The sequence below is a fragment of the Solanum tuberosum genome, unplaced genomic scaffold (assembly GCF_000226075.1).
Source record: "Solanum tuberosum cultivar DM 1-3 516 R44 unplaced genomic scaffold, SolTub_3.0 scf00142, whole genome shotgun sequence".
In the NCBI taxonomy this organism is placed as follows: domain Eukaryota; kingdom Viridiplantae; phylum Streptophyta; class Magnoliopsida; order Solanales; family Solanaceae; genus Solanum; species Solanum tuberosum.
In genome coordinates this window covers 552783-567592 of record NW_006239067.1, presented here as the reverse complement: position 1 = coordinate 567592, position 14810 = coordinate 552783, and the positions used below count along the sequence as shown (strand labels likewise).

At 35.9% G+C, this 14810-nt stretch overlaps 1 protein-coding gene across 1 annotated transcript; it reads left to right on the top strand.

Moving 5' to 3' along the window:
* The first annotated feature begins 5508 nt into the window (after nucleotides 1-5508).
* On the top strand, nucleotides 5509-14596 carry LOC102599721 (uncharacterized). The gene is made up of 2 exons (XM_006352078.2): nucleotides 5509-5726; nucleotides 14299-14596. The coding sequence occupies exons 1-2, from the start codon at nucleotides 5565-5567 to the stop codon at nucleotides 14356-14358; spliced, it is 222 nt and encodes a 73-aa protein (XP_006352140.1). The 5' UTR covers nucleotides 5509-5564; the 3' UTR covers nucleotides 14359-14596.
* Nucleotides 14597-14810: the final 214 nt, after the last annotated feature.

Genomic DNA, 14810 nt, shown 5'->3' with positions numbered 1-14810 from the left:
AGAGATCAGATGTTAGACAGGTTTGTAAATGCTAAATGATTGTGGCTTATTTTAGACTATTTAGACATGCTATTTCATTTATATGAACCCCTCTAATGTCATATCCTAGCTTCTATTTATGCACTTGGTGTATGTGAAGAACATGATGGGGAAATAGAAGCGGGGTATGTGTAACGTGTTCTTACTTTAAGTTCATTTCATTAACCTTATTGAGAGGCTCTGTCAAGAATTGATGTTGCTTTAAGGCATCGAAACGTTGTACTACCTGAGAATGTAATGGCCTATGATAATGATGTTTCAGCATTAAGAAAGATCAGTAATTTTCAACGTGACAGTGTTGACTCGGCCCAGGTACTTTTCTACTTCGATGTTCTATTAATCACATGCAGTGTAGTTTCTAGAGTGTTATTCACTTATTTTATACAATTGTCATTGATTTTGCTATACATACAACCTTTGATTGTTGTAGGAGAACCATGTTATGATTTCGTCGATTTCTCATATCCGTGACTTTTTGACAGGTTATTCTTGCTTGGCTGATGACTAACTTTATTTAATAGCCGAAAGACAGACTTCTAGTAGGATGATTACTCTGTTGAGGCAGCTTCAACAAACACTGCCACTAGTCTCCCTGGAAGCGAACAACTTTTCTCCAATGAGAGCTAGGTACAATTCTCGGCATTTCAAAGACACGACAGATAATTCTCTCCACATTCTTGGTTGATGGCCTGTACTAAGCATGCTCAACTCTAGGGTTCCCTCTAGCTCTTGTTATATTCTCTAAATTATCTTGAAAAACCTTAAACCGCGCCTTTTCCTTTGGACAGGTTCTCATACACTGATGAAATACAGTGACTGTAGTTAGAATTTTCACATACAGTCACTGCAATTCATCAGTGTATGAGAACCGGTCTAATGAAAAAGGCGCGGTTTGGGGTTTCTCAAGATAATTTGGAGAATTTAAAGACTGCTAGAGGGAACCCTAGAGTTAACCATGTTTGGTACGGGGCATCAGCCAAGAAAGTGGACAGCATTATGCATCGAGGTCGTGGCTTTGAAATGCCTAGTACCCGGTTCTCATCTGGTAGTGCCTTTATAGATAAGTGCCTTCATTCATTTTTCATTAGTTTAAAATATGTTGTAGAGGAGAAGGCTACAACTTCTAATATGCTATGCTGACGAGCTAAAGGAAGGTTTCTGCCATTGCATGGACTAGGTTGGCATCCCCAATTACTTGCATTATCTATATACTATTGAATGAAATCTTGTATTGCATTTCGATAATAGGTATGTTAATTCTTGGAACAAGGCGCTCCAATATTTGTCCCCAATCTGAAATTTTGTTTCCATCAGGAGGTCTGGTGAATTATGTTATGTCTATTTTATTCTCCTCTTAGTCATTTTATGAAATTTGGCATTTGAGTTTGATTTATTATAGGTGAATATAATCTGAAAGAAATATGTTTCTACTTCCATCTATCACACGAGCTTGATATTGAAATATGTTCAGTATGTTAAATTCATTGAATGAGTGACTACAGGTCAGTTAAGTTTAATTTAGTCAAAGCTACTAGTGGTGGTAGAGCAGAAAACTTGGTGGAACAATGGTAGTGTACTCCCCTCTAGAACATGGGAGAGCCAGACTGCTTCTTACGGACTTAGTGTCTCTAGAAAATGGGAGAGCCAGACTGCTGCTTACGGACATAGTGTGTGTGTAGAACATGGTGGCTATGCTTGCAAGTCTCTAGTGGGAGGTACTGTATGGTGTTCTAAATTCTAGTAACTTTACCTACAAGAAAATCTAGATAAATTTTAGATTTTTCTTCAAGAAATTTTAGTATTTCTATAAGATGTTTATCCTACTTTATCGGCAAGAAATTCTAGTAACTTTATCTTCTACTTTAGAATATCTAGATATTTCTATGAGATTCTTATCCTAAATACTACACTAGACTATTTTAGAAACTAATCCATGTAGAAGACTTACATTGGAAGAACACTAGTCCTTAGTGGAATATTCTAGAAATATATGGAGAATTTCTTGGATGACCTTAGAATCCCATGGATTTGCATGGAAGGTTCTTGGAATATTTTAGTTGCGTAGAATATTCTAGAAAGATGACTTATTCGTAAATATGTAGGGAATTGTTTGAAAACTATTATTTATCTATTAGCCCCTGGATGGATAGTATAAATAAAAGGGCATTCATTTGTAAAACCCTTCAAGCAAATCTTCCAAGTCTTGAACTATAAAAGCTTTCTTAAGAAATTCTCTTGTGACTTTCTTAAATCCAATATTCCCTTAGAGATTTAGTGTTAAAAAGGCTTAATTGAGGTTGCAAAATCAGGAAAGATTTGTGAGCAAGTTGTCAAGTGTCACACGTTGTGCTTAATTGAAGTCTAAGTCTATGACACTAGGCTATTTAAAATTTGTAAAGTTAAATTCATTCATTTTCCTAAGGGTTAATTTGGTTCTCAGAGAAATACTACAATTATATTATCCAGATAATGTGTTGGATAAGAAAGTGTAGAGAAAAAAAAGTGAGTTTCTTACTAAAATATGGTTGACCCCCTCCAACAAGTTACAAGAAATTTTTTTATCTAACTTTAATTATCAACTATAACCCAATATTGGCAAAAGTAACTATAGATGGTCATTCAAATTAATTGGAAATGTTGACTTTTTTTAGTGAGGGGGGAAGTGAATTTTTTTAACTTAGTTATGCATCAACTAATATGAGATCACTTTCCTAATAGCAAACACCTAAATCGTACATAATGTTTTTAAAAAAAAATCTTTTAGACCATATTTGAAATCTATAAAATTTGAGAATTCCTTATGCTAAAATCAAAGCACTAGACATATATTTAAGCATTAATCTACATAAGTACAAGGTAGACAATTCAACTTGTCCTGATAACAAGTAGTGTTGTTGCAAATGCTTTGCAAAGGACACTAAAATCATATTCCATCCCTTCTTACATTTGTAAGCTTAATTAAGTTTGATTCCAACCTTCTTCTTTTTTTGAGTCGTATGTCTTATGATTATTTTGATGCGTAAGAGCTTGCAAAAATTGAGTTTGCTCATTTATACCATATTCGTTGCACCAAATTGTGAAAGAAGCTCGAGAATGCTTGTGCCACATGCAAGTGAATAGTGTTAGCTATTCTACCTTCACCTTGAGAATTCATGCATCCAATGTTCACTCGGCTTTAACTAATCAGTTTAGTTTGGGCTAAATGAACTAACTGGTGGTGTTATTCTGCGTTGGTTGTTCAATAGAGCTTATGAGGGCTGGGTGAACCATTCCGAATTTATGATTAGATGAAGCCAAGTCAACATGAAATGCATGAATTCTTAAGGTAGCATAGCCGACACTCTCCTCTTGCGCATGGGAAAGTGTTCTCAAGCTTGTTCCAAGCAATCGATATGGAATAAATGACCACAATTATTTTTTCCATTTCTTCCCCATCAAAATACTCATCCTAAGACACACGGACCAAAAAAAGTAGGCTTCAATCAAATTTAAGTAAGCTTACAAACCTGAGAGGAGAAAGGATTCTGAAATTTAGGTGCCCATTACCAAACATATGCAACAATGCTCCTTGTTGTCAGGACATATTGAATTGTCTACCTCATAGTTATTTAAACTAATGTTTAAATAAAGACCTCTTTCTTTGAATAGAGCATAAGTAATTCTTATACTTTATAGATTTCAAATAAGGTCTAAAAGATTACAGAAAAACATTATGTGGATATCATCCATTCAAGGAAGATTCAAATAGGTTGTATCAGATATTAGAACAGATTATGTTGTATCAACACTAACTTATAGGTTATCAGATCCAATGGTTGATATAGCCTTTTTTAATTTTCGATTTCAGTGGCTTTATGAAAATCCCATAAGTCAAGTTTCACTCAAATTAGTTACTAATAATTAATTGATTTGACTGATTGTTTTTAGGTAAATGATAAGTAGAAAAGTGGTAGGAACTAGAATAAATATTTCAGTAGCAAAAAATAATTCTTGCATTTGTTGCTACTGAACTATTTATTCTAGTTTCTACCTCTTTTCTACTTATCATTTACGTAAAAATAGTCATTCAAAATGATTAATTATTAACTAATTTGAATGAAACTTGACTTCTGAGATTTTCATAAAGTCATCAAATCAAAAATAAGAAAAAGGCTATATCAACGATTGGATGGGATGAGAATGTAAGCTGTGACAATTAATTATCAGTATATTGAATTTTGTTTAAATAAGTTCAATGAAAGCACATCAATAATTCTACAGAACTTATAGTTAACTGCATCCAAAAGAAAAAAATAATTGATAGCTAAATGTATCAATCATTAAAAGATCATCTTCATCCAATCTATACTTATGTTGTACAGTGAGAAAAACTTGTTTGTACAGATAGTTAGGTTGATCTGATGAAGGACTGTCGTTGAACCATCTCAATATGTACATAGTTTTGACACCATTTTGATGTATGATTAATGGAAGATTCAGGTTTATCAAGAGAATGATGCTAGACTTCCAAAACTCATGTTTATTTGATAGTTTACTTGTATAAGCTGAGTTATAGATCATATGAGTTAGAAATAGAGTTACCCGGAAAAGTAGCTAGTGCCATGTGGAATTAGTCGAAGTGCGCTCAACAATCTGATCCATAAACCACTTGAATAAAAATGAGTTGGACCTAAAACTTGGGAGAGGCAGAACATATATTGGGGGACAAGTAATTACTAGATATGTGTATAATTGTTGAACAGTTTAATCCTAATTACGTCGTGAAACATATAGTATGATTTTACTATTACTCTTTCTCATGAGCTTTAATATCTTAATCCTATTGTGTATTCTTCTCTGGACTTCAGGTCAGGTCTGAAACATTGTGGATGTGATTAAGTCGAACAAGAAAACGACCTGAAAATGGTGAACAATCGGCTCAGGATAACAAAGTCATGTGCTTTGTCTACTTCACGATGTATGGAATGATGTTTGTTGCACTCACTCCAAACTAGCACATTGCTCCAGTGTCATGGACACTATTGTTATTTGTTGCAACGAAGATCCAATTGACTTGTAATACAAACTTATAATTAGTTTTTATAATTTTTAAAACTTATGGGTATAAATCATATTTTTCTAAAAAGGTGAAATATGTTTCCCAAATACTATGGCCAAACACGTGGTGAAATTTATCCCAAATTTTCACCCAAATAATATTTGCCAAGAATATTTGAAAATCTATGACCAAACACTAGCTTAAAAAAGTAACTAATTATTAGCAATTCACATGCCCTGAAAATTGGAGAGGATAATTATTCATACCAATTACATTCAATTAGTTGCATGGTCAACTAAACATGCACCAAAATTCAATTAGGGGAGTGAATTTTCAAATAAGCCATAGTGACATTTCTGAAATTTAACCTACAAAATTTTGTCGGGCACGTGTAAAAGTGAAAAAATATGTTGTCGAAATTGACTTTCCAGATGATAAATTTAGCAAGAGAGCACATTTGTAATTGTATAGTGTATTTGCGGAAACAATGGCGAAGAGGTTAGCTAGAGGTGGAAGAAGGGACGAGGTACCGTCGCGGTCGATTTTGACTCGAGCTGTGGACTCAGTATTTGATTTCGTCCGATTGGCAGAGTTCGAGATCCTCTTCGTCTTCTTTTTTGTTGTAGCATATGTCATTTTCAAGGATCTGGTTAGCTTCTCCCTCTCTTCTTTTCTTGCGTTACGGATAGTTCTTTTCTTATATATGCCATTTTGATTGTGTTTTTCCCCTTGATTGTGGTCTTTTTGGGGATTGGGGTAGCTTGTTGTGATTTCAGATTTGTGGTAATTATGTCCGTGAAACAAAAGAAAAGGAAAACAACTCCCCAGCTAATAAATTACATGATGAGTCATCGCATCAGTGGGGGAGGGGGGGGAGAACTGGGTTCTTTTCTTGACAGAACAAAGTAGTAGACAGTACCAGCAAGTGTCAGCTTCTGGAGCCAATGTTTTAAGTCTTCAGACATCTGTACAATTTTCTATATCCCAAGATCCTGAATTCTCTCGATGGGATAAATTTAGGCATGGATTTGGCTCAAATACTTTAAATCACTGGAAGTATAAGTGTGAAGCAGATATAGGAGCAATGAAGGATTCTCAAAGGCATCTGGAACTAAAACATAATGATCCTATTGTCATTGGTATATCTTCCTCAATCCTTAGTATAACATGAAAGCTGCCCGGGGATGTAAGTTTGGGTAGACATCTTCTAATACCGTAAATAGCACTGGAGTTGATAAACTTTAAGGCTTTGTTTAGAGATCATGATGCAACATCAGGTCCTATTTTATTTAATAAAATAGTGCATACAAAGGGATAAACCATACAAGTAGAGGAGTTATTATAACTTTACTTCTACATAAGATATTCAATCTGCGTTAGCCTAAAGTAAAACAAAAAACTGAGCATGTTATTTTCGGTCAGGGACAAAGTTCATCACGCAAAAAACTATTCTTCGTTCTTCTCCAAATCGTCCATATCAGCATAAATATGCCATCCAAGTTCTGTGTCTTATCATATCCTGATTCTTTCTCTGCTCATGAAAAGGTTCTCCACATTGCTCTGGAACGAAGTAGTTATTCCTTTTGTGTTCAGCATCTTAATCCACAACAAATGGATCCCATCTCCGCCTTCTTTCTTGCAAAAATATCAGTATGTATAATCTCTCCTTCTTAGGTTCTTTGGTGTGAGTTTACTTGCCATACAGCTGTCCATGCAAAATTAGCAGCCTTAACAGGTGTCTAGGTATCCATATAGTCTTTGCTGGGAAAATTTGTCTCTCATCAATTCAATGAGATTATACATCATCTTAAAAGGGTCTTTCCATCTTGGCATGCAATCCACTTCTATCTGTCCCGCCCTCTCGAGTCTTGTCACACCCCAACCTGTTGAGCTGGATAACCCTATTAGACATATGATCGTGACATATATATCTATACTGAATCAGATGACATTCTGGAAATATAAGGAGGCATGTCATAGTATTATGATGCCAACAGAAACAACTGTGTGTACATATGGAGGGGCTACGAGCCCAATTCACCTGTCTGACAATAAGTAGAACTGACAAATAGATGTAGACATATGAAACATACCAGTGGTTTATGAAGCCTCTACTAGAATCTGAAAACTGTACAATTGATATACTCGCCGGGACAGAGTCCTTAGCCTCCGACCTACCCATAATGTCTGAATATATATACATGTGACAAGTGCTAGAATCAACTGGCTCCAAAAAAGAGATGGAGCTCACCAACTCACCAATTGAATTGTAAGCAAGTGGCTAGTGGGGTGGTTTGTTGTCTTGCGCATCTAAACCTGCATTGTGAATGCAGCACCCTCGTCAAAAAGGACATTAGTATGTATATGACGTGTATTCGTATGTAAAGTAGACAAAATAACATAAGGCATATACTGGAGCACATATGAAGAAATATCACATATGAGCAGCTGAGAAAATGGTGTCCTCTTACAATATCAATTGAGCAGCCAAGCGACGTGCTCACAAAACTTCTGAATCAATGGTGTCCTCTTACACCTTCTCTGCTCGCTATAGCTACTATACCATACGACCTTCTCACGAGGTCTCTTGACACTCCTCAGGCTTCACCACACATGTGATAAAACTCAAAGGGACAATGAAAGAAAATAAAAAAGATATGTGGGTTAATACTAAGGAATTGAAATTATGGACAACAAGGGGATGAAACCCTCACCTCCCAATTGATCACACGTACCAAAAAATATTGAGTAGGGTTGATTTTTGGGTGTTGAAATCAATTGGGAGGTGAGGATTTTAGCCCCTTGTTTCCCATAATTTCAATTCCTCAGTATTAACCCACGTATCTTTTCTTATTTCCTTTCTTTATCCCTTTGATTCTTATCAACATGTACCAACCTCTAAGATTTATGATACGACAAATAATACACAAACTCACAGCTTCTGATCACCGTCCCCTAAGTTCTTACTAACCTACGCCTAGAAACGCTCACCCGAGCTTATAGACAAAGAGGGGTTAGAAACTTGCCTCAATTATAGAGATTCCCAATTCTTCTTGAAATTATCAAGAACACACTTGCTTTCTAGATGAAATCATAGAATAAGTCAAGAACACACTTTCCTTCAAGATGAAATCATAGACCAAGTATTTCTCATGATTTTACATAAAGATTTACACTTGATTCTTGATAGATTACTTACCATGAGCTTAAGGGTGTTGGAGAGGGAAGAAATCTAGAGAGAACAGCCCAAAGCTCGCCCAAGTAAAAGGCAAATGAATCTCTCGAGGCAGTGGCTTGAAACTAATCTCCCGCAGTCACCCACCATGATCGGAGCCCTAAATTGCAACTTATAAACTTAATTTTCTGGCCGACATAGGCTTAGGCACGGTGAGATCTCCATCACACCCAATTTGCATGCAGTGGACCTCGGATTGCATGCTTCATCGCGAGCTCTTGGGGTCTGTGCAGGCATAGTAAAACGCGTGTAATTTCTTACTCCAAAGTTGGATTGATGAGCTGTTTATTTATTGGCCTTTCATTTGATAGGAAATTCGGCCTCAAACTCTCCATAAATTGCGATATTCTCATTTAAAGTCGGACCAAAATCAAGGTCACTTAAAGCAATTGTCAAGAATGCAACTTCCAAATTGGCTTTTGCTCTAAGGTTATTCCCAGCCTTCAAACTTAATTAAACACCACATTTACTGTAGTACACTGAACCCTTAACGTATTGACTCATTATAACCTTATCCTCCCGTGTTTGGATAGTTTCGACAACGTCAACTTAGTCGTACACATGCTAGAAGGTATGGAGCATTACACGTCTTCCCCAGAATTCTTCATTATTTAAAAGCTAGTTGCTATTATGTTACCTCAACTCCTCATTCTTCATGGCTCTCCTGTATAGGGATATCCCAAAAGCTAGTGTTGGAATCCTCAAGGTAAATTAATTAATCGGTATTCTTCGAACTATTGCCAAAAAGAAAGAGGAAAGAAAATAGCTCTTAGTATGTGAAAAGGGAACATGACTTGTAGTAGTTTAAAGTTGCTCAAGTTTTGTTGATATAGCTTTACCTTATCTTCACTTCAGGTAGATTACCTCTTTAACTCCAGCACTCAAATAATAAATGGCTTAAATTAACCAATGGAGCTAAATTAGTTTTAAATAGCTTAAACTAACCCATGGAGCTTTAATAGTTTTCTTGCCAATTCAACATAAATTCACTTCCATAACATTATTTATTTCCTCTATCAGATTTAACCAATTGTTCATATCTATTGAACTTTGAGTATGAGCTGCAGAACTAATGGGACATGGTTGTAGCCATTATTTATTTTTCGTCATGGTAGTCAACTTTATGCTCTTCAAGAAGGCAAAGCTTCAAAAAGCCTCTTCTTATGGGGTCGGGGTGGGGGTGGGGGGGAGTGTTGAGGGTTGGTGGAAGTATTTGCAGTCAGTCTTCTCTACATAGGCTGCCTGAAGTGATATCCTTAGAGAAAATGGAGGGATATATGGTCCAGCTGCAGTTTGTTTGCTCTCATAAACATCCATGTTAGCAGAAAATGTATGTGGTAAGATGAGGTCCTTCTGAGTTCAGCTTCCTGCTTCTTTGATCATGATGACATATTTGTTATTCCATTTGGGATGGAATTAGATATGAGTATTGTGTTTGACATGGAAGAACATGTGAACACATCATCCCTAGAAACAAAGATACAGTCAGAAAACCTTTTAGAATTATGTGGGGAAAAAGATATGTATAGACATTTACCGATTATAATGCATCTCTCTGTATCCCAAAAATGAAATGATTTGGGCATTAGAAACAATTATCATCAGGAAAGTGGGAACATCTGATATTCCACTTTTTCTTTTCAATTTGGACTGACTTCCCTGAAGTGTCTAACTTGCACCTTCATCCACACCCCCTAGAACAAGAAATATGATTACTGAAACTGTCATTTTTTTATTTTTTTTTTGAAGAAGGTAACTTGTATTATGAACAAAAGGAATACTCAGAAAAGTATTCCAGTAATACTTACAACAAAACTACAGAGGGAGGGGTGTCCCTACTAAGCTTCATAAATAATCTAAAATACTAGGAATATCCTCTTCTTCTTGAGGTTATTCGTGTTTACACAAAAAAAGAAAAGGACTAGACAGTTCATCTTCAGTTTCTGCAGAGAGCAACTCTTGTTTACGAAACATCTTTGGTTCCTTTCCATCCATATAGTCCACCAAATGCAGGCTGGGACAATCTTCCATCTCTTCCTGTGTCCCGACTGATTCCCATCTCTATTCCAGCAAGCTAGAGCCTCTTTGATGCTCCTTGGCATAGTCCAGCTTATGCCTCTTAAATTGATGAAAATCTGCCATAACTTCACAGTCTCTCTACAATGTAGAAAGAGATGATTTATTGTCTCAATCTCACATTCACAAAAAGAGCACCTAGAGCAAAACTGACGACCTCTTTTCATAAGGTTGTCCTGGGTGAGTATGGCCTGTTTGGCTAATAGCCAAGTGAAAAATGCAACCTTGAAGGGTACCTTGACTTTCCAGATCATCCAGTGTTATAAAAAGCGAGGAAAAGCGCGAGGCGAGGCGAAGCGCAGCCCCTGCGCTTTTATTTCTTGAAGCGAGGCGACATTGAAAAAGCGCTCGCTTCTACTGTAGAAGCGAGAAGCGCAAGAAAAGCGAAAGCCTGAAAAAGCGCGCTTAATTTGAAAAAGCGCTAATTAGGGTTTTTTTTTAAAAAATTGTAAGGTTTTTTTTTTTTTTTAATTTCTGAAATCCATACGCGACTTCACATACCCTTTCGCGACTTCAAATTTATTTTTTGGACTGCTGCGAGGCTGCGACTGCTGCTGTAAGTTCTCTTCTTCTCTTCATCTCTTCTTCTTTGCGACTGCTCTGCGATGGTTTTTTCTATTTTTGGTTGCTGCCAGGCCACTGCTGTAAGTTCTCTTCTTCTTCTCTGCGAGGCTGCTGCAACTGATCTGCTACTGTTTTTTTTTTTTTTTGGTTGCTGCTGTGTTTTTCTATATTTTTATTGCTGCATTTTTTGTGATTTAATTATGTTTTTACTTTATATGTTATGACTTATGAGGATTATTGACTATCTATTTACTTTTAATCTAAGAATATATTTCCTCTATTCAATTATTTAATATTTTTTATTTTTATACTAAATATCGCTTTACTTAAAAAAAAAAAGCGCGCTTCGCTTCTCGCTTCTGTGAAGCGAGCCCTCGTCGCTTTTTTCCGCTTCTCGCTTCCCGAAACACTGAGATCACCTTCCAGGGTCAGCCACTACTCTGAGAGACTGATCTTTGTGATGTCTTGTAAGCTGAACCAACTGAAAATCTGCCTTGCTTGTCTGGTAGCCAAAATAGATTGTCCTCATTGGGGGTTAAATTTTGTATTGCTCCAGAGTATTGAGTAGTTCAGCCACTCTGTTAATTTCCCAGTCGTTCAAGACTTCAAGTGTCTCCTAAACCTGAGATCCCACCCTTGATTGTCTCTCATTTCTCTAATTGTGGATACCTTTTGAAGGCTCAGGTTAAACAAGTCAGGATACTTGTTCTTCAGAGTTTCTTGTCCAGCCCACACATCTTCCCAAAATAGTGTTTTTCCCCCATTTCCCACCTTGATTTTACAGTTGTTTGCAAACTTGATCCACTGACTTCTGATAGACCTCCATACTCCAGTCCCATACGGTTGGGTGGGCATGTAGGTAGTCCATTTGTTCTCCATTCCAAACCTAGCCTTGATTGTCTTCTTCCACAGTGCTTGTTCCTGTGATGCAAATCTCCATAGCCATTTCATCAGAAGGCTTCGATTCTGCAATTTTAGGTTCCTTATCCCCAGACCCCCTACTGAAACTGTCTTTCTCAACAACAAAAAATAATTTCTCAAAAAAGATGTCTCAAACTGTCTATTTGCAGACACAACAGTCTGATGGCCAGTGTTGCAATGATTTTAGAATTATGTTCTTGTTTATTCCTATGTGAAGTTAGGCAGATGGTCTTGAGTATTGTATGCAACATCTTGGTCTTTTTATTTTGGTTTCATAAAGGAAAGCAAGAATTCAGTTAGTCATCAAAAAAGAAAAAAGGAAGCAAGTTTTGAGATCATAAAATGAAACATGAAAGCTATATCATGTTTCCTAGTTGTACATAAAGTCTTGAGTGGGAATGTGAGACTTAAAGATGTATAAAGAGGGGGGCACTCCAGGAAGAGAAAATAAATTCATGAGTCCACCATGGATGATTTACATTCAATATGTGACCTTCAATGAGCTTTCAAGTTGTTCATCCTTGTTTTCTTCCAAGGCTTTTATTGAGAAAATAGGTCCTTAATTTTTTCCCCTTCTCTGTTTTTTCTCAATAGTTAGGGGCACATTAAGGCTTCAGAAAGAGTGATGAGATTGCAGGATGGAGTAGTACTTGTGGGTGGCTGTACCGAGTCTATACTACTTTTGATTTACCCTACCTATTACGTTGATGTATAGGGGCAATGGTACAATTAATTTGAAATAAGTTTTGGAGGAGTAATATTTCAGATAATTCACCCTACCTTGCCGACTCCAACATGTTTGGGACCAGTGGCTTACGGAGAGTTTTTCGTAAGCGGTGTCAACATTAAAGAGGTAAATAATATTTACTAAAATGACAGCATATTTCAGAAAACTAAATTCAAGTTGCATTACAAATTAAAATACTAATTCAGATGAAGTTAGATGATCTTCATCGAATCCCACCCAATTCTTTTTTGATTAATGTTTTCAAGAAATTCCAATTGGAAAGAAAAAAAATGAAAAAACAAACAGAACTACAATTGAAAGAGCAGCACACACCATGTATTACTCCAAAAATTACAAAGCAACTGTAATCTCCAAATATTACAAATTGTAAAGTGAACCTTTTTTCAATTCTTTCTCGGTATGCAAGAATGCAAGAATCTGCCCTTTTCATCTCAAGCTAGAGAAGTTGAAAGAAAGTCTAGGAAACCAACTAGAAGATTAAGTGAATCTCAAATAAATGAGTTTGTTTTTCAAACTTTTAGGATTTTAAGCTCCAGTTTGGCTATAGATTTTGGGGAGAAGATTTTCAATTCTTTTTTTGAAAACATTGTTTGTTCATGTATCTGGTCAGTTTTAAAAAATTTATCTTCAAAGAAAGTTCAAGTTCCAAAAATTAGACCACACCAATTTTTTGGCTGAAATTTCACTTTCACTCGTGAAACTTTAGCTTTTATCCAAGTAAAATGCATATCCAAACACAATTTCAACAACTCATTTTTTTACAAGTTTCACCTAAATTTTATGGCTAAATACTAGCTAAGTTGCTTGAGTAATTCAATGCCACAACAATATATAAGTATTTATTGGCTTGCAAGTCGAGCTGCACTTGAATATAATATTAGCAGTACTTTAAGTTCAATGGAGTTGGCTCAGTTGTATTGGTTTCTCCCTTTTAAGCATGATGTTGAGGGTTCAAGCCTTGTTGGCTTCTTCATTTTTCAGAACAAGACTTTCAAAAAGTATGTTGCTGAGTGGGGTTGAATGCATAACCTTGAGGTAAATATTGAATGTCCATACTAGTGAGCTATTGAAGCAATTATGCTAAGCAAAGTCATCTCTTTAGTATTTGATCCATACTTGTTGTAGCATTGTAATATTGTATTATACATATATAAAGCAATAAATTCCCGACCAAGCGGTATTGGATAACACCCCTTGGATACCCGTGCCTCCCCCCCTGTTTGGGACTGAGATGTAGTTGTTGCTGTTTATTTGGAGTAGTAGAGTATCTTAATTTTATACTCTTGTTATATCAGTTCCTGTAATTGGCTATCCAGATCCAACCATGACTATAGAGATGATATAGTTAGGCCTGAAAAGTACTTTCTGGAAAATCTAGGCATGATAATGAGGAAAAACTTGGGGACGTTGGTGATCATTGTGATTTAAAATGATCAGACACTGCTTATGAGGTGTTTCAGTCTATAGTTTCATATGATTTGGTTCTGTTACTGAGATTCAAAATCGTGAAAGAAAATGAATTTGTTAGTTCGATCTATTTCTTTGTTAGTGCAAGATTTATATTCATTTTCCCAGGTTAGTAATCATGCATAAACACTTGGTCTTTAGAATTTATGTTCTTTTAATTATGCATCAACACTTTGTCTTTAGAATTCATGTTCTTTCTTCTTATCCCAGACTTCAAGGCCGGAGTATAATGAGATGTTGGTGAAGAAGCCAGATTGGTGGCCTTATTAGAGTGTACCTGCAGGGTGTTTTCTTTGTCTAGTTGAAGAGTATGAGTTGCTCTGTACATTTATTTCTTAGTGTTTGTCCAGATCTGTGTACATTCTTTTCTAAGTGTATGTCTGGATCTGGTTTTGAGATTTCTTATTCCTCCCTTTTCTTTTCCTTTATGTGAGTCAAATATTGAAATCAGGATTTATGGGCAAGTGTCATACTGGAAATTCCATAAAATGCATATTGGATCTGATCATACGTGTATTACACATGGGAAAATTTACTCGAGGGATCAAATATATTTACTCAAAATAGTGTGAGTTCAAAATATATATATGTATATATATATATATATATGCACAATACATAGCCAGAGTTTGAGTTTTATACATTTTAGAGTTGTATTTATTCACTCACTCTGATATAGAGAACATATACAAAGCAAATCGATACGCTGTATTGTAAGTTTT